We start from the raw sequence: 18,771 nt of genomic DNA on the forward strand, positions 1-18,771 counted from the left end.
TAGATTGTTAGTATTTTGCAGTTTAAACCAAATATATTTGATATTTATGGTAATCAATGAAAATTTAAAACTTCATAATATGAATATATTATATCAAGAACTTCCAGTTATTTTTTTCTCTCATTTTGGTGATATGAAATTCAGGTAATACCTATCAAAGGAAATGGGGAATTTCAATAAAAACAACCATTTAAATATTTATAAAAATGTACTTTATTACATACAATATATTATTCTGAGCATTATTTAAAAACCACATACTTACATAAATATACATATTTGCAAGTTTTTAATTTCAATAAATTCTCAAAGTATTTGCCAAACAATTTCTATTGCATAAGTTCAGTATTTTTCATTAGTATAATACAATAATATAATAGAATACTGATTTTTAGGTTAACTTCTGTTTTTACCACATTATTATTTAATTTGAAGCTCCTGCAACATAAATGAGCTCCTAAAAGTCAAATTGCTTGTATCATCCAATTGTAACAATATAGATTTTTGTATTACATCGCAAATATGACGTACGTTACTTATTTTCATACACATTATTTACGAATATATAAAGCTCATCATATATTCGAGCGTCTATTAAGCGTCGAGTGTCTGCGTCAACATGTGGAACTTTTTATAGTATCCAGTACTTGCCACAATGACATGGCGTCCCACGTTGGGCACCACATCACTGTGGCAAGTACTGAACGCTATAAAAAGTTCCAATCTTGTTGCAAGCTGCCTGCTTTCGGAATTCAATGATTCAATACTGCCCAGATATGTCGTAGGCTCGATTATTTCGTAGTTTTAAGATATGGACTTTTTTATAACATCCAGTACTTGCCACATGAACAGTCTCTTCACAGGAAAAGAACACTTTTTTGGAGATTTTTCTGTTTCTTTCTCGATTTAGTTTTTAAAAATTGTATTTTGATAATTTTAAATTGGTTTGATTCCCAATATATAATTAATGAAAGGCCATTTTGTCCAAAACACTTACCTGTACTATTTGGATTAACGACAAGAAAAAAAATCGCTAAAATCGGAGCAGAATAAAATACTTTGAGAATTCGCTATAAAAACAAAATAAATTGCGTTAAAAGAAACACATGAACGAGACTAAGGAAGACAACTAACGTTATTAACAACGTTAAATAATTAAATGAATATAATACATAATTTATTATTGCAATAAAAAATGGGATAAAGTTAAAGATTACTCTCTTAAATAAACGTGTACATTGAATGAAAATGATTGTATACAAAGGGATATTTATTTAAAAATTAATTAAAAAGGACAGAGTTTGGATCCTCGTTGTCCATCTGTTTGATGTGCCTGAGGACATCTTTTTTGGTTATTACTCCTAGTAAACGCCTGAAAAAAAGATAAAAATCCATCAATAAAAAAGCTAAACGATTTTCAATGCGTAATGTGCTCGAATTTCGTTAAAAAAAGTGCTACAAAAATATAAATAAACTATAACAAAAGTATATTGTATGTGTTGAAGCGATTCGGCTAGCAGTACTGTGTCGTCTGCATTTCTCAGATTGTTAATTGGGCTCCTGGTAATTTTAATGCCATAATTCTGACCATCCAAGGCTTTATTCAAAATGTCTTCCGAGTATATGTTAAAAAGGATTGACGAGAGCACAACCCTGACGAACTTCTCCCCTTATTTCTATATTTTTGGGATTCTCTCCATCTATTTTTAGTGCAGCTCTTTGACCGTAATAGAGATTGGAAATAATGTTGATGATAAATATTGAAATTGTCATTAAAGGTATCAACTCAAAGTCGCTTATTAAATCCGAACAACTGCGGCAACTAGGAGCAGTACCGATTCGATGAACGTTTTTGGTTTCATAAAAATTACTATGCCCGGCCGGATTCAAACCTCTGACTCACCGAGCTGTCACCCGGCAAGTTAACGATCTGCGCTACCGACACGGTAAAAAGATAGTTTATTTAATGTAATAATTGTTATTTTGAAACCGGCTTCCGCTCTGAAATATTTTATAGTTAAATTTATAGTTTGTAAAATTACCTATTCTAAGTAATGATATAATATAAACGCAATAAACAATAATGGCAAGGATGTACATGGTCTATAACTGACACGGGACGAATTTGTCTACATATATTAGAACAAAACAAACAAAACTTTTGTCTACATATATTAGAACAAAACAAACAAAATTTTAGTACCTGGGAACCAAAAAAAATGTGATGTTGAACCGCATACAAATCATCGCATTATGAATGCAAATAAATTATGACATGAGTTGAATTCATGTATTTTATAGATAAACAAATAAAGGAAACATTATAAATAAACAATAGAAGGAAGGTTGCTGTTATTTACGGGATTACAAACGATTCGAATTACACACGACACAACTACCTACTCATAAAGCTAATGAGTTTCATGGATAAAAAAACTATGAACTGATTACTAAATAAGTGGAACAAATTTGGAAGAAAACAGAAAAACTTCTGTTTTCTGAAGAAACATCTGTATATCAAACACATCTCAAACAGCACTTTAACTGACATTATGTTATATTATATTATGACAATTATGTTTCTCTGAACACCGACTCAGAGAAAACGAATTAACAACATTAAAGCTTGATGGGTATTTTTTGTCAACTTATGATTTTGTCAACTACACGACCAATTAGCTTAAATGATATATCATGTGAATAGGAGGGTGAATTTTGTGCATTAGAAATTATAGATATTAAAACTCTTTTAGTAACAGTGTATAGAACCGGAAATGGGAATTTTAAAGACCTTTCTAGACCTATTTGAAAAGTTATTGCTGTTTTGCTCTGTTAATTTTTTAGAAATAATAATAATTGGAGATTTCAACATTGATTTCAAAAAAGCTTCTAATGAACTAAACAGTTTCCGTGATCTAATTTCTACTTTTGGCTTAACCATAAATATTAATGAATTGTCTTTGACATTGTGTGACTTGTCCAAACCTTTTGACTGTGTTTCGCATGAATTACTGGAAAAAATGCATAAATACGGTATTAGGGGAAATACTCTTAATCTATTTAGATCATATTTAACAAATAGAAAACAGGCAGTTTTTCTTAATAACAGCTATTCTGAGTTTAACACTGTCGAATATGGAGTTCCTCAAGGTTCGATATTAAGACCCACTTTGTTTCTTATTTATCTGAAAGATTTATTTCACTATACTTTTCCTATAAAATGTCTTTGCTTCGCAGATGATACAACTCTCATTAATATTGATATTAATCAACATAATTTAAAAATTAAAATAGATAGCGATACCCAGCAAGCAAAAAACTGATTTTTACATAATGGGCTGAAACTAAATAAAGAGAAAAATCAGAATTTGATTTTTAGTTCCGATTGGAAGTATATCTCAAGAAATAGTGTTAAACTTGTTAACCTTTCTAGATAATTTGGATTGGAGTGCTCACACAGATTACTTGAGTTCTAGATTTGGTACAAGCATATTTTTAATACAAAAATTTATTACAATTACAAAAAATAGTAGTGAGGATACATGCAAGAGCAGAGTATAGGGGACACTGTAAACCTTTATTTCTGGATGTAGGTATTATGCCACTTAGAGCACAACGTTTTAGGTTGACAAAAAGCATAAACAATTCGACTGATGTTGGTTTGTATAACTTTTAACCAGATGAAATAAAAAGTCTTCACTTATTATCGTTTAAGCATAACATCAAATCACACTTTTTGAAACATTGTTTCTATTCAAAAATGGAGTACTTAGTACAGCTTTTACACAATAGTACTAGTTTGGTCAGGGTATTTGTCTATTATGACGATTTTCATTTTTTTATATATATTTTTAGTATGTTTGTCGTTTCTTAAATTGTTACTATTAAATATCTGTTTTTAATGTTTAAATTGGCAAAAATTTTATATGATATATAAATATATATATATATATATATATATATATATATATATATATATATATATATATATATATATATATATAAAAATTGTCACTATTCCTTTAACTTGTCAAAAACAAAACTATTTTTGTATATTGCCTAAATAAATTCTATTCTATTCTATTCACTTAAAGATTAAGTATTCTAATACCTTTTACCAGATCAAGCCATAAATCAGTTGAAAAATGGCGACTATCAGCTGATGTATTGTGTTAAATATCTGATATCGGAGTAGAATGGCTCTCTTGGTAGCCGCTCATTATAACCGTAGTAAAGGTTGTGTTCCGACTACTTGCTTTAGTTTTTTATCAGCGGTGGGTTTAATTATTGTATTACTGATCTTGATTGGCTGGTTTTATAGTTATTTACAGGGTGGTTATAATTTGAGGTTAAAAGTGGATGGTACTCTTGAGCTTTATGGGGTTAATGCATCAACAACATCAAGAAATTTGTAAAAATTTCAGACATCTATAATCCCTATTTTTTATAATCATCATATAAAATGATCATGAATTCTAAATCATTCTAAAGGCCGATTCACATTAGGCGTTCAGGTCACGCTCCGCTCAAGTTCCGCTCAAGTTCCGCTCACGATCAAGAATTGTGTACACTATTCACAGTAGGCGCTCAGGTGACGCTCCGCTCACGATCAAGAATTTCGGTATACTATTCAATTTGGCGGGACTCAGAGAATAGGCACAGTTCTTTGCATATATAAATTTGTTTAACATGTTTAAAGATTTTTCTAACAGTGATTTGGCTGTCATTGCTTTATGTTTGGATGAAGAAGAGTTTCAGTCAACCAATAAACAGCCCAGAATATGGGTGCACAATATTTTAAAAACAAGGAAAACAGAAGGGAGTTTTTTACTCTGTATAAAGGTCTCTGTGACGATAAAACTAAATTTTTTCAGTACTTTCGAATGACAAAACATAAATTTTATTACATTTTGAATCCTTTCATCTTTTATTTTTATGTACCGTATCAAAATACAGTCTATCTCCCTGGTTGTACAATTCCTTACAGCAGCGCACCAATTCAATCAACTGTTCGTCATCCATCGAGCTGCGAAAATCGTACCTTCACCTGACTGTTCACACTACCCTGCCGCTCCGCTCCACTCAGATCAAGTCACGATCAAACTATTCTCCTGGAGAATCGCCGCGGTCAAAAGAGCGGGACGGAACGTGAGCGTTGTGTTTACTGTGAATAGCACCATTTAAGATGCGTGTAAGAATACTTGACCGAACCTTGAGCTGAGCGTGAGCGGAGCGTGATCTGAGCTATAATGTGAATCGGCCTTAAGTGTTCCCAGTTCTACATAAGTAATATAGGTCCAGTGATTTAATATTAAACAAATTGCTGAGAATATTGTTTACTAGAAAACGGTAATACACTAAGAATTTTCTCTAATTTATCAAAAAAAAAACAAGTTTATCATCTATTATCACTATCACATTGAACATTGAAGAATTTTATTGACTTACTCCAAACAGCATAATAAAAAAACAAACTTATCACAATAACAGAAAGATAACCCACATATATTATATAAGAATCAGCCTTGGGACCGGCATTTGGTGAAGAAGTCAAAAGTCAATTTTTAATTCGCATGTTTAAAATTTATGTACATCGATAACGTCGAGAGATAGGCACAGAAAGGACAAAATATTTATTGTCTGGTTCGAAGTTTATCTAGTGAACTGTCGAGAAACGGTCACACCAGAAAAAATGTTTTTATTTTCATATTTAACGGTACTTTAAATAATAATAGTATTTCTATTTTGTATTCAGATCGTGATAAGAAATTGGGTATTGGATTTATTACAGGAAGAGTGTAGTTGCGACATTAAAGGCGATAGACTGGTATTCCTTAAATAAAATATAAATAAATAAATAAATATATATATATATATATATATATATATATATATATATATATATATATATATATATATATGCTTCCTTGCATTTGGTCCAGTGTTCTTCTGATCTGTTAATTTTTATGATATACAGAGTGAAAAAATGCTACAATACGACAATATACTAACTGATGAGACATGCTTGTTAAATTTGAGTACTTTTAATACTAGATTTTAGTACCAGATGTTGTTTCTAAAAGTTAACTTAACCGATGCATTCATGTTGCCTATTATTTGAACAGAAGAGCAATTAAATTAAATGCATATATGGGGAAACATTCACAGAATATTAAAGAAGACCTGAAACCATAGAATGACAACACTGTATAAGAAAGTGGCCAAGCCTACTTGTTATAAGGATGTTCTTCTTCTTAGGATGCCTGTCCGTTCCGAACGTTGGCGATCATTCTATCTATGATGACTTTGTTGGTTGCTATACGGAATAGCTGTATTAAGGTCTTTCTATACCATGCTCTCAGGTTAGCAAGTCAGGATATTCTTCTTCATCTTGGAGCCCTTTTTCCTTCAATTTTACCTTGCAAAATGCATTGGAGTAACTCATATCTGCCTTGATTTCTCATTATATGTCCCAAGTACTGCATAAGGATGTTAAAGTTGGGTAATGATGTAAAGAGCTAACTCTAGAATTCAAATTAGCGAAATGCAATTTCTCAAAAGAGTAAAGGGCATTGCAAAGCTTGATACATATAGAAATGAAGACGTGGGACAAGAACCTAGTGTAAAAAAAATGTAAATAATGTATAAATTAAACAAATACTAAATTAAAAATAGAAAAAAATAAGCGAAAGACGTGCCTACAAAAGATGAAGCAAGTTTTTTGATAGCAACAAATGAATAATCCCTGAAATAAGGAACATTTTTTTTTACTCAAAATCATAAGTAAACTATAATGTTTGTATTTGCACATTTTATTTTACAAATTAAAAGTACTAAGTATACAAAATATTTAACTTACCCGTTGTGTGTGACGAGCGTTTGCCTTAAACCTAATTTTCTAAACATATCTACAACAGTCTCCATGGGTGTCTGGTCAGTTATGGTGATTGGCGCCATATCGAGTATTTTCTTGAGATTGAGTGGTGGCGGCCCCAGAGTTTGGGGGGCGTTTCCTTGCGTGAAAAGTACTAAGGATTGACCGCATATGCCGTCCACCATCCTCTTCGCATTGGCTATAAAAAAAATAAGAATAAAAATCGAAAAACTTTAAAAATTATACAATTTTCTATTTAAACTAAAAAAAAAACAAATTGTTTCTCACAGTAAAAATCAGATTTAATAAATTGTCTTCGAGATATAGATCTTATCTGTAAATGACAGTTAAGATGACTACTCGTTTAGCATCTTCTGTAGGAGTCTAAGAATCCCTGTTAACGACCCAGTTGTGAAGCCGCCGCGGCAAAAAAACCGGAGGAGTGTGCAACACACAACCTTTTTAAAATAATTCATGATAAACATCCATTTTTTGTTAAAAGCTGTCAATACATCCAGTCTTGTTACGAAAACGTCTATTGACTACCACAATTCACTGTGTACACTCTTCCCGGTTGTAGGAACGACGGGTGAATATGAGTCGTTGTAACGTAAGTACTAGGTGTCTCCACAGATGAAGTATGAATCCGCTAAAGTTACTCTTCGTCCACGCTTATAGTTCTTCACGTGCCTTGTCCGCTACGAAGGACATTTTATCACGACGATAATTGGTCTGAAGTTATACCATACCACTCTTCTAAGTCGTGGAGTCACGAATTCCTTCTTCCGTGTATTCCTGATCTCTTATACAGTGTGTAAAAGCCAAATGGAATAAATTCATTATTTAGGTTACTGTACATATTTATAAAAAATCCCGAAACATGTAAAATTTAAATTATAACTTGACATTCTTTAACGTGAAAATGCAACCCCTACCTTCAACCCCCTTAGAATGACAGGGGGTACAACCCAAAATTTTTAAAATAGGAAGTATAGGCTTGTGATATATCGTTTGAAAGGTCTTTTCATTCTCCATTCAAAAATGTTGTCGCTTTCAAGTTTATTAAGATTAATTAAGATAAAATAAATTAAAATCATGTGGTTACCGAAATTCGCTACAATACAATCAAAAACTAAAATGTAATGCAAAACGCAATAAAATGTAGAACACGAAAAAGAACTATGAATGTTAATGAAGTAGATGTTCAAAATGTTCACCGCGAACGTCTTGGCAACATCCTAATCTCAAATAAAACTTTCTTCTAACATTATTTAACATAACAGGCGTGATCGACCTAATCGCAAGCGTTATTCGTTCTTTTAAGTCATTTAAATCAGAAGGTTTAGTTTTGTACACATGGCTCTTCACATATCCCCATAAAAAGAAATCTAATAATGTAAGATCAGGTGATCGCGCTGGCCATGCAATCGATCCTCGCCTCCCTATCCACCGATTGGGAAATATTGTATCGAGGTACTGCCGGACATTAAGTTGGTAATGTGGTGGTGCTCCATCCTGCTGAAACCATATTGTATTTGCTGGAACTTGAGGGTTTCCTGGATCAGGATATAAATTTGCCAACGTTGGAATGACATCATTTTGAAGTAGTGCCAAATAATTGTTGCCATTTAAGTTGCCCTTAATGAAAAAGGGACCAATGATATTGTTTCCTACAATCCCTGCCCAAACATTAACCTTTTGAGGGTATTGAGTGTGTTCTTCTCTCATCCAGTGAGGATTTTCCGTGGCCCAGTAGGGAAATTTTGCCGATTAGCATGACCATTAAGTGAAAAAGTACACTCATCAGAAAACAACGTCTTCTAATTGGATAATATTGTTATCCAACATGTCCATCATTTGCTAACAAAAAAAAGTTCTCCTATCAAAATCGTCTTCCATGAGCTCCTGAGTAGGTATCATCTTATAGGGATGCAATTTATTTTCTTTTAATATGTTTACTATCGATGTATGGCTAGCATTGAATGTAGTGGATGCCTGTCTACTTGATGTATGTGGATTTTCCTGAAACTCAAGCAACACATCTAATTTGAGTTCATCACTCAGTGCATTATCAGCTGCTTTTTTTATCTGCCTACATGACCAAACTCACGAAACTGCTTCTCTATTTTACTTATTGTTCCTTGGGATATAGGCGGTAAATTAGGAAATTTCTCATGAAATAGGCGAGTTACTTCCTGTTGTGTTGGGTGTTATCTCCGTAACCAATCATATGTAAAACTGTTATTTTATGCATTTCCGTTAATCTAACCATTTTTCAGAATTGAATTAAACGAACTTTTTACTTAAATTAAATTACTGACAACTTAAATAAAACAATTACTAATGCGTGTTAAAATAACGTTGCCACGGAAATTCTTTAAAGTTTTTTAATGGTTACCATCTAAAAACCACATTGCTGTGGTATTTGTTCACTTTCTCATTATCAAGACCTAAACGGGAAATAAGTTTTGAGTATATTTTAGCGAATTTCGGTAACCACATGATTTTAATTTATTTTATCTTAATTAATCTTAATTAACTTGAAAGCGACAACATTTTTGAATGAAGAATGAAAAGACCTTTCAAACGATATATCACAAGCCTATACTTCCTATTTTAAAAATTGGGGGTTGTACCTGTCATTTTAACCCTTTCGGTCGCGCTTTTTTTTTGGTGTAATGAAATATATTTTGTTAATAATTCCAAATTATTCCCAGTTATGTTACTCTTTTGTAAGGTAATGTCTTTTGGTAGGAATATTAGCATTTTTTTTAATCAAATAGGGTCCGTTTTTGATGTTGTCAATTGACAAAATTGTGACTAACTGTAATATTTACTTAAACGAAGTTAAAATTATTGTGTCGTCAATTGACGACACAGTGACTGAAAGGGCTAAGGGGGTTGAAGGTAGGGGTTGCATTTTCACGTTAAAGAATGTCAAGTTATAATTTAAATTTCATGAGTTTCGGGATTTTTCATAAATATGTACAGTAACCTAAATAATGAATTTATTCCATTTGGCTTTTACACACTGTATACATATTTGCTGCAGTAAATGGTATTTGTCATAACTCATTAAGTGTCAGAGCTTCCTGTCAAATGTCAAGCTTCCTCTTTTTGATAATATATTTCTTTCTCCTTTCCCATTCGGCATAGTACTTCCACGTTTGCTGGGGCCATCAATTAGCCCAATCGCCTTTGGTTATGATAGCGGCAAGAGAGCCGCCCCGCTATTTAGTACACCGGTGAACGAAAATGTGATACGAATATTGGTGAAAAAATTTTTGGTGGGGCACACCATGTCGTTAGCCAAATAAACCCGCTTAATGTGCACTTCATGTGCTTTTACTATAATAAAATCATGTATTGTTCGTGATTTTCGTTTACTAATAAAAAAATAAATACAATAAAATAATGCAACTAAAAAACATACCTATTGCCAGATTAAGATCTCTCCTCACAACGAATCCCACAAGATATTGAGACTCTCTCGACACAACAACTGGATAGCCATTATGTTCAGTCTCCTTAAGTAGTGTTTCTACGTCATCGACTGTCATCGAATCTTGAGTGAGAACACTCAATGTTTCGTTACGCCTGAAACAAGAATATCATGAGTATTATTTCCACATATTCGGACCGTGCAAGTTCGGAAGAGCGACACCTGGTGTCGTAAATTAGCAAAATTTACTGCGCTTTCATGTTAGATCGAGGTTACCGGATAAATGTCAAGGACGTAGCCCCAGAAAAGAATAAGAAGAAAAAGTAAGATTGAGGTTATGTCGGTATGTTATTAAAAGGTAAACGTTGTATGTAGTGTAAATACAAATAAATATATTATTAAATTACAGCATTACTGTTAATATGGATGCAATAAATATTTTCAGGGGAGACAAAAAACTTTTGGAAATTTTTGTTTTAGCAAATAGAAAAAACCAAGATATACATTTGTGTAGATATAACAAATTTGACATTTGAAGATATTTTATTTGATTAAAGTTATTTGATCTTGTTTTAATGGCATAGATATTAATCATTCAGTCAGTCACAATCAGATTATAGTGTAATTATTGAGTAATTGACTTGTTACTTAGCTCAGTAAACTTAACTTATTTATTCCTCGCATAAACGAACAAAGCTTTAAAATAATGCATAAATTAGCAGGTTAAGCCCATGATATCATCATATTGGTTTGAACAATTAATTCTTTTCCTGTAAACTTTTGGACAGCGAATATATCTTAATGCATCTTCAGAAAAACTTGAACTTGATGCATTTTTGTAAACTTCAAAAAAATAAAATTTAAACATTAAACTTGATTTTTGGGTTAAAGCGAACTCTAAGTGAGTGTTATGAAACTAAAATTTACACTTAAAAGTGAACTTTTATTTATTATTTATTTCAAACTGACTTTAAAATCGGGCACAAGAATAATGCATAATTTAGGTTATGTTACTTATGCTTTTGTATGATATAAATCCACTTTTCTCTTTGTAGTAATTTGTGTTTCGAAGTTGGAAACGAATAAAACTTAAATTGACAATTTTTTGTTGTATTTTTACAATTTATAACACAGCATTTACTAAATCTCATTTTCTTCATTGACAGAAGGTGTAAATAAACACGAATATGAAATATGACAATTTGAGAATTGACAATATGAATTTATGAAATCTATGAAATGTGCAGTAAAAAATGCAAGATTTCTCCGCTACTCGCGCACGATCGTTTCTCGTATCACATCCAAGTACTTGCACGTCGCCAATATGTACGCATTGTATACATTTTTTTTTTTTTTCGACTCAGAACCTAAAATTATGAAACGAAGTCGCTTGTGAGGGCACATTATAATACATCAGACACCGACGATTAAATTATTCTTTTCGTGCTTTGAAATTAGATTTTTGTTTCAAAAAGAAGAATTAAGTATGTAAGTACATTAGTCCAGTCCGGTTAGATGAAAAAAGGCCTAACATTGCATGGCGAGGTGCCCCAAATTTTATTATTTTAAATTTGGGAGGGGGGGGGCAACAGTAGTGTAAATTTAAAATCGCGACTGAATTAAACCGTTGCTTTATCTCCCATCTTGAATTTTAAAATGAAAAAGGAGAACCGTTTTGCTCAATATCTCTGCCATTTTCAACTTTTCGACAAAAATGGTAAGAACTGAAATTGTTACAAATGCGATTTCCTACAATCTTTTTTACAAATTTTTCGTGCGGTCGATATTTTCCGAGTTAAGGGGGGAAATAGTGGAAGGGGGAAGCATAATTAAAAGACCGGATGGAGTGAAGATATAACATGCCAAGGCAACCTATAGGTTGTAGAGCCAATGATGATGATGATTCGAGAAGGTGGTGTAGTAAATTATATCGCCTGAAAATGAATATATTAATAAAATTTCAAAAATAAACATATAAATCTGTATTTTTGTTAATAAACTGCATAAACTGTTTTAATTTCAAGTTACAATTAATTTTGCTTATGAGCACGTGTGCTTGGTTGCATAGTCACTTCCAGTCAAATCAAAATTTGACCAACGTAGCAAAAATATAATAACTAAATTTACTAGATAGTTGGAACTGAGTTCAGTGAAGAGTATATCTGTTTTATTTACTTTGAAATTCAATAAGACTGCTCTATAGATTTTTACAAATATTGTGTAAACATTTTTATTATTTTATAAAATGATTTAAAAAATTCTTTACTTACTTCGGTTGCATAACATCAGCAGCCAACGACGTATGCTGGAATTCGTCCTTAGAATCCAGGAACGGATATCCGTTCAACGCTATGTGCGCATCGTAAATACCCTGTCGCCCTAAAGCGTCTCCCACCCACTTACTGGCCATAGCAGCTGCCATTAACGGTACTATATACCTAACCCCACCCGTCAGCTCGAACATTATGACGACGAGCGACACTGTCATTCTCGTGACGCCTCCGAGGACAGCTGCTGCCCCCACCATGGCGTACAACCCGGGCGTTATGCAGTCCTCTCCTGTCGAACACTCTCCGCTGAAGAACCAGATCTTAGGATATTTAAAGGCTAGTTGCTCCATACCTACAAAATTATACTAACTTTAAACTTGTAAAAACAATACCAAGAATATGTTATCTACTTTCTACACAATTCTTTTTGTGTTGTGCTTTTTGTTATTAGCTGGTTAGTTCTGTATATATGGAACAAAGCTGAGGAAAGTAGATATCCTTGTGCAGGTAATTCTATTACTTCTCCATATGCTTTTTTTCCCTTCCCTAGTATCATTTTCTTTTTACTGGCTCAACTTAGTTTTGTTGTACAGTAACATAGCAATGAAAAATAAATGTTTACTTACCAATACCAACAAGTCGTCCGACGATGGCTCCCAAACACAACGATGGAATAAAGAGACCGCAAGGTACCTTCATGCCGAATGTGAAAACGGTCATGATGAGTTTCAAAATAAGGGCTAAGATGAGAAGCCATACAGCTCGGTGTACTCCGTCGTTGGCCGCTGCAATTTCTATGGCTTTATTTACGTCTGTGAAGTTGCGGTTATAATCGCTAAAAGATATAAACAGAATTGTAATAATTATCTTGTAATCGTAATAATTAAAATGGTAATAGTGATTATATTCTTAATTGTAACGTAACATAATATTACGTTCAGGTACGACCGTCTGTAAAAAATATGTTAAATCCTGTTATCGAAGCGGGTAAAGATCATTTACCATCGATCGAAGATTTATTAGTTAAGTTACACGGAGGTCAAGAATTTTTTAAAAGTAACCTGAGTCAGCTTTATCAACAAGTGGTGATTTTTTCACCACTGCAAGAAGAATGTTCAGAAAGCTGGAAGATCTAAGCGGTGAGACACAATTTGGTTTCAAGAGCGGACTGGGTACACGTGAAGCAGCCTTCTGCTTGAATACGCTTGTATAAAACTGCATGGATCAACGAAAGGATATAGTCATAACATTCCTCGATTATGAAAAAGCGTTTGATACCATAAAACATGACGCAATGATAAAAATGCTACACAACGCTAACATTGACGAGAAACATATAAGAGTTATCCAGAATCTCTATTGGAATCAAAAAACACGAGTGAGATTGAACAAATCAACCAACACAGAAGAATTTGAAATTTTAAGAGGGGTGCGACAGGGGTGTATTTTGTATCCTATGCTCTTCAATCTCTATTTGAAGAACATTTTTGCAGAGTCACTGGAAGGCTCTGAGTGTGGAATAAAGGTAAACGGGTTCCCGATAAATAACATTCGTTACGCCGACGACACCGCGATAATAACAGACAACGAACATGATATGCAGTTGATGTTAAATAAAATAAACACCGTAGGAAAAATATATGGCTTGAAGATAAATGCTGGAAAAACTAAATGCATGGCAATAAGAAAAAACGCACTTTTAAGAATACAACTGCAAGTAGATAAGGCTCCAATCGATCAAGTGAAAATATTTAAATACTTGGGAATGGTGATGAATGACCAATGGGATCCCCAACAAGAAATAAAATGCCGTACCGAACAAGCAAGACAAGGTATTGCGAACTCCTTTCGCAGTCTTGCTACTGGAAAAAGATGGAAACAGACTTACTAAGAGAAGTGTACAAAAAGCTAAGAGAAATGAGAGAAAAAATAGAGGATATAAAATGGATAATAAAAATTCAGAGAAAATGATAAAAGAGGAATTAGAAAATACGAAGCAACCTCCAAATGAGGTAGAAAATACATTGCAAAGGCTTGAAAAAGAATAAAAAAAACAATATTGTATTAACTTGATTAAATATCGATACAAATGAAGAGAAAATAAAAGAATATATGTCAAATTTTATAAGAACATATCTAAACGACGAAGTAAATGTAGAAAGAGCGATAAAACTAGGGCAGAAAACTTGTTTGCTACAAATAAGAGAACATGTAGAAAAAATAGAATTATGCAAAAAAGGGTCATCTGAAAAAGATAAAGGGAGAAATTCATAAAAAATGATTTAACAGCCAAAGAAAGAGAAATAAGAAAAGACATAACTGAAAAATGTAAAGAAACCAGGGAAAACAGTTACATTAGGTTTTATAAAGACCATAGTAGGCAGAGAGGAATGGGGATGGGAAAAGAAAGACACTTTCTTTTGAAGAAAAACTGACAAAACCCTGGCTATGACAACGAACAGGAATACATTTAACCAAATAATGAAAAGAATAAAACTGTAGCACTATGCATGTTACCTTCATTGTATACCGTAGGTGTAACATCACTGTGGACTATTTTATTGGACAAATTCTACTAATGGCGTCACAAAAGCCTGATCTATTTTACCAGAGGCGTCATACAAACATACTGGTTTTTATATTACGTCTTTAGATATGTTTTGTTAATCAAAAGATGAAAAACACAAATATATATTCTGACAAGACCCAACTATGTTTGCATATATTGCAAATATTTCTTAAGGTACCTACTACTACCGATTAGAAAGCTAAATAAACGCATATTTTCAAAATAAATTTTCTCAGATCCATACCAACATGAAACATGATTTTTAAACATTATTTTTTATCTTTTAATTAAACAATAAAAATATTTTTAGTTCCCATGAACTAAAAGAAGGGCGCTAAAGAAAGAGAAAAAAAATTTTTTGGCATGCAAAAATTGGTAAACAAAATTAATTCTTTTTAACTTTTTCTTCAAATGTCCGCCATTTTGTTTTTTTTTTTTATTTTAATTTTCGACTAAAAGTAGTTGATTTCCTTGAAAGGGCGCTTTATTTAAGTAATCCCGTTGGAATTTTTTATTTAAGATGTACCAATTCTCAGAAAGATGTCCGCCATTGGACACCTTTTGTTGAGACGTTAACTAAAGCGCCCTTTAGAAAGCGAATTATTCATGGGAACTAAAAAAGTTTTTTTTTGTTTAACTCAAACATACAATAATATTATGATATTATATTATAGCATTGTTTGTCAAATTTGTCAAATTCGTCTTTTTATCATAGTTGTGTATAAATCTATTTATAACCAATATAAAAGAAAATATTACAAATATTGATCCAAGAAATGCCTCCAAGAATACCTATAAGAGATTATGTTAAAGATGATTTGCTCTGGAAAACATATGTCAATTTGGAGGATGGTTCGGAAAAAATTTGGAGGAAAAAATGGGGCTTTCAATTGGATGAATATAAATTACTTAAACAAGAAATGGAAGGGCATACGAAGAAATCTCAACTTTTGAAAAAAGTCCTCGCGAAACAAGAGGAAAATACAATATTAAAAAAAAAACATGTTCGTATCTAATAAAGAGCTGAGAATTTTTTTTGTTTGTTAAAAATATGCATTTTTGAGTCTTCTATCTGTAATAGTACCTTAAACAAAAGCATTACTATAAATTACAAAAACTTACCATAAATCATCAGAATTCGCAATTCCACATTGGCTAAATAAAAGAAAAATAAGTTGGCTGGTGTTCATTCGTGTGTATGGATTTGGATAGGCGATAATAGCAGTGATTACAGTAACTACGAGCACTTCGGTGACTGGGTATTGGCCCAATTTCGAAGATTTCCTATATTTACACCAATACAAGTTCGCTTTTATGAAAATAGTAGCTATAACGCCCTAAAAAAGAACAATAAACAACCAATTAGTCAAATAGTTATAAGTAATAAAAATGAAATAACGTATGATCGCTTACGTAGTAGCTCGATCAATAAACATTATGACCAAAAAAAAATAAATCACGGATGAAAATTTGGGAATAGGTAGATGAAAGTGTCTACTATTAAATCAAAAAAGTTTACATTTGTAAAGTACGTCTGTTTTATTTTTAAGTTTTTATATATATAAGGCTGTATTTCGTAAAATAAACTTTGGTGAAAAACTGGTTTTTAGTATTGCAAATCTTTATTAACCCATTAGCGCCATGCGTCGCTTTAAAGCAACAACAAACATGCCTGTATTTGGGAGGAGCTTGAAGTCATAAAACAACCATAAAAGAGGTGTGACCTTGTCAATTCCATCAACCATAATCGCCCACACTCACTGATGCGTATTTATTTGTTAATAACTGTTTATTAGTTTGGTGCATTTAAAGTATTGTATAATATTAGAACTTGAAAATAATGGACATTCGATTTGAGTAAGTAACATAATTTCGATATAAATGAAACTTATTATTTATATATGTTAAATTTGTGTTGATTGTACTTCTAACAAAACATATTTTAAATTATTGATATGAATTGATAAATAACTACTTGTCAGTACCTGTTGTAACTCAGCCGTTGCCTTAAAACAACGCTAGGCGTTTGTACTACCTATATTTTAAATTTTATCAGTTTTGTTCTAGACGAGGTTTTTCGCTTGCTCAAGCCCTTGATATAATTTATAATGATGAACTAGATGGGGATATTTTTGTAGAACCTCCAGATACAAATGTAGACACTGACGACGATTCAGGAGATAAAGATGAAGGAGGGTATGTAGTGATATAGTAATCAAATCTTTTATAATAAAAATTTATGGCATTAGTAATGTAATGTTAATACCTTACCATATTTAGGCTGGTAGATAACCTTTCATCCCGTCAATTACGTGCCGGCGCAGAAATACTACTACCAAACAATGAAAGAATTGGTTTGAACGAAGATTCTATACAGAATGAAGACATTCCTGCCATATTGTTGAATCTGAAGTGGCAAAAAATTGGATTTTACAGAGACTTCTTGAGCCTCGAAATCAACATCAATAGCTGAATGGAGCAGACTTTGATAAAAAACGTGCATCGGCTTTTCCAAAAACCCGACTATTCTAAATATGAACAAATGTCTCCAACGAAAATATTTGAACAATTTTTGTAAATGATGCATTTATCCAACGAAAGTCGTCGCTATGCATTGTTTTTAAATTGTTCCGATCCCAAGATAACAGGTAAGGAGATCCGTTTGTTTATTACTATTTTATATATAAGTGGGTATAATCAATTACCATCCAAGCGGCATTATTGGGATTATAATGACGATATGAAAAATTATGTAGTATCCAAGGCCATGCGAAGAGATCGATTTTTACAGATTTGTCGGTTTTTGCACTGTTCAGATAATACCAAAATCAACAAAAATTACAAGGCCTGTAAAATACGACCTCTTATGGACATGCTTAAAAAATCGGTTGCCTGTAAAGTCGGTTTTACGGGCGAAGATTTTACGTGACAACGTCTTTTTCTCGGTAGAATATTTATTGATATGAATATTATTAAATTGCACAATAGGAACAAGGAATTGAATGAAAATACGAATTGCACAAATTTTAACTATAGAAATATATTTTGTTTACTAAAACATTGTACATGTAAACTTAAACTTAACTAATTTCTATTTATTGTTCAGTTTCTCAACTTTTGTGTCAATCTAACAATTAATCAATCAATCATAGTTTACGATAATGAAATATTAGTGTACAATTATTTACCTTTATTGTTGTAGTTGTTGTAAATGACGAATCTAAGCACTCCACATTTTCATTACAGACACAGCTGACGATACTTTAACCACACGTGTGAACTTGTATTATGACGCTTTCTCGGTTTTCCAACGCCAAGAACGCTCGAGAAAGACAGAGACACAAGCACGCACCGATTCAACGCGCCTAATTCTCTAGTGCTGCGCGCGCAGCGGACCGATCATGTTTGAGTGGGAGAGAGACGCAAGGCATTCGCCGGTCCGGCGGGCCTCTCTCTCGTTCGGTGACTCATCGTAACAGACGTGAGAGGGCGTTACACTTTTTCATTAGTGACTCCGAGCCACAACCTAATTTAAGACGTTGTCACGTCAAAAAAATTAGGGTTGAAAATTTTGTACCAGAAGAACATTTATCTTACGATGAAAGTATGATAAAAT

General features: G+C 32.6%; 1 protein-coding gene across 3 annotated transcripts in view; it reads right to left on the minus strand.

Moving 5' to 3' along the window:
- Positions 1-189: 189 nt before the first annotated feature.
- Positions 190-18,771, minus strand: part of ClC-c (chloride channel protein 3) — a 71,248-nt gene continuing 52,666 nt past the window's right edge. For all 3 annotated transcript variants that reach the window (XM_072544676.1, XM_072544677.1, XM_072544678.1), the window contains 6 exons: positions 16,278-16,492; positions 13,213-13,421; positions 12,587-12,938; positions 10,308-10,471; positions 6,860-7,073; positions 190-1,372 (listed from right to left, as the gene is read on the minus strand). In XM_072544676.1, the coding sequence (XP_072400777.1) occupies positions 1,282-1,372; positions 6,860-7,073; positions 10,308-10,471; positions 12,587-12,938; positions 13,213-13,421; positions 16,278-16,492 (1,245 nt within the window). In that variant the 3' untranslated portion in view covers positions 190-1,281. The remainder of the gene's footprint in view (positions 1,373-6,859; positions 7,074-10,307; positions 10,472-12,586; positions 12,939-13,212; positions 13,422-16,277; positions 16,493-18,771) is intronic.

Source organism: Diabrotica undecimpunctata, chromosome 9 (genome assembly GCF_040954645.1).
Source record: "Diabrotica undecimpunctata isolate CICGRU chromosome 9, icDiaUnde3, whole genome shotgun sequence".
In the NCBI taxonomy this organism is placed as follows: domain Eukaryota; kingdom Metazoa; phylum Arthropoda; class Insecta; order Coleoptera; family Chrysomelidae; genus Diabrotica; species Diabrotica undecimpunctata.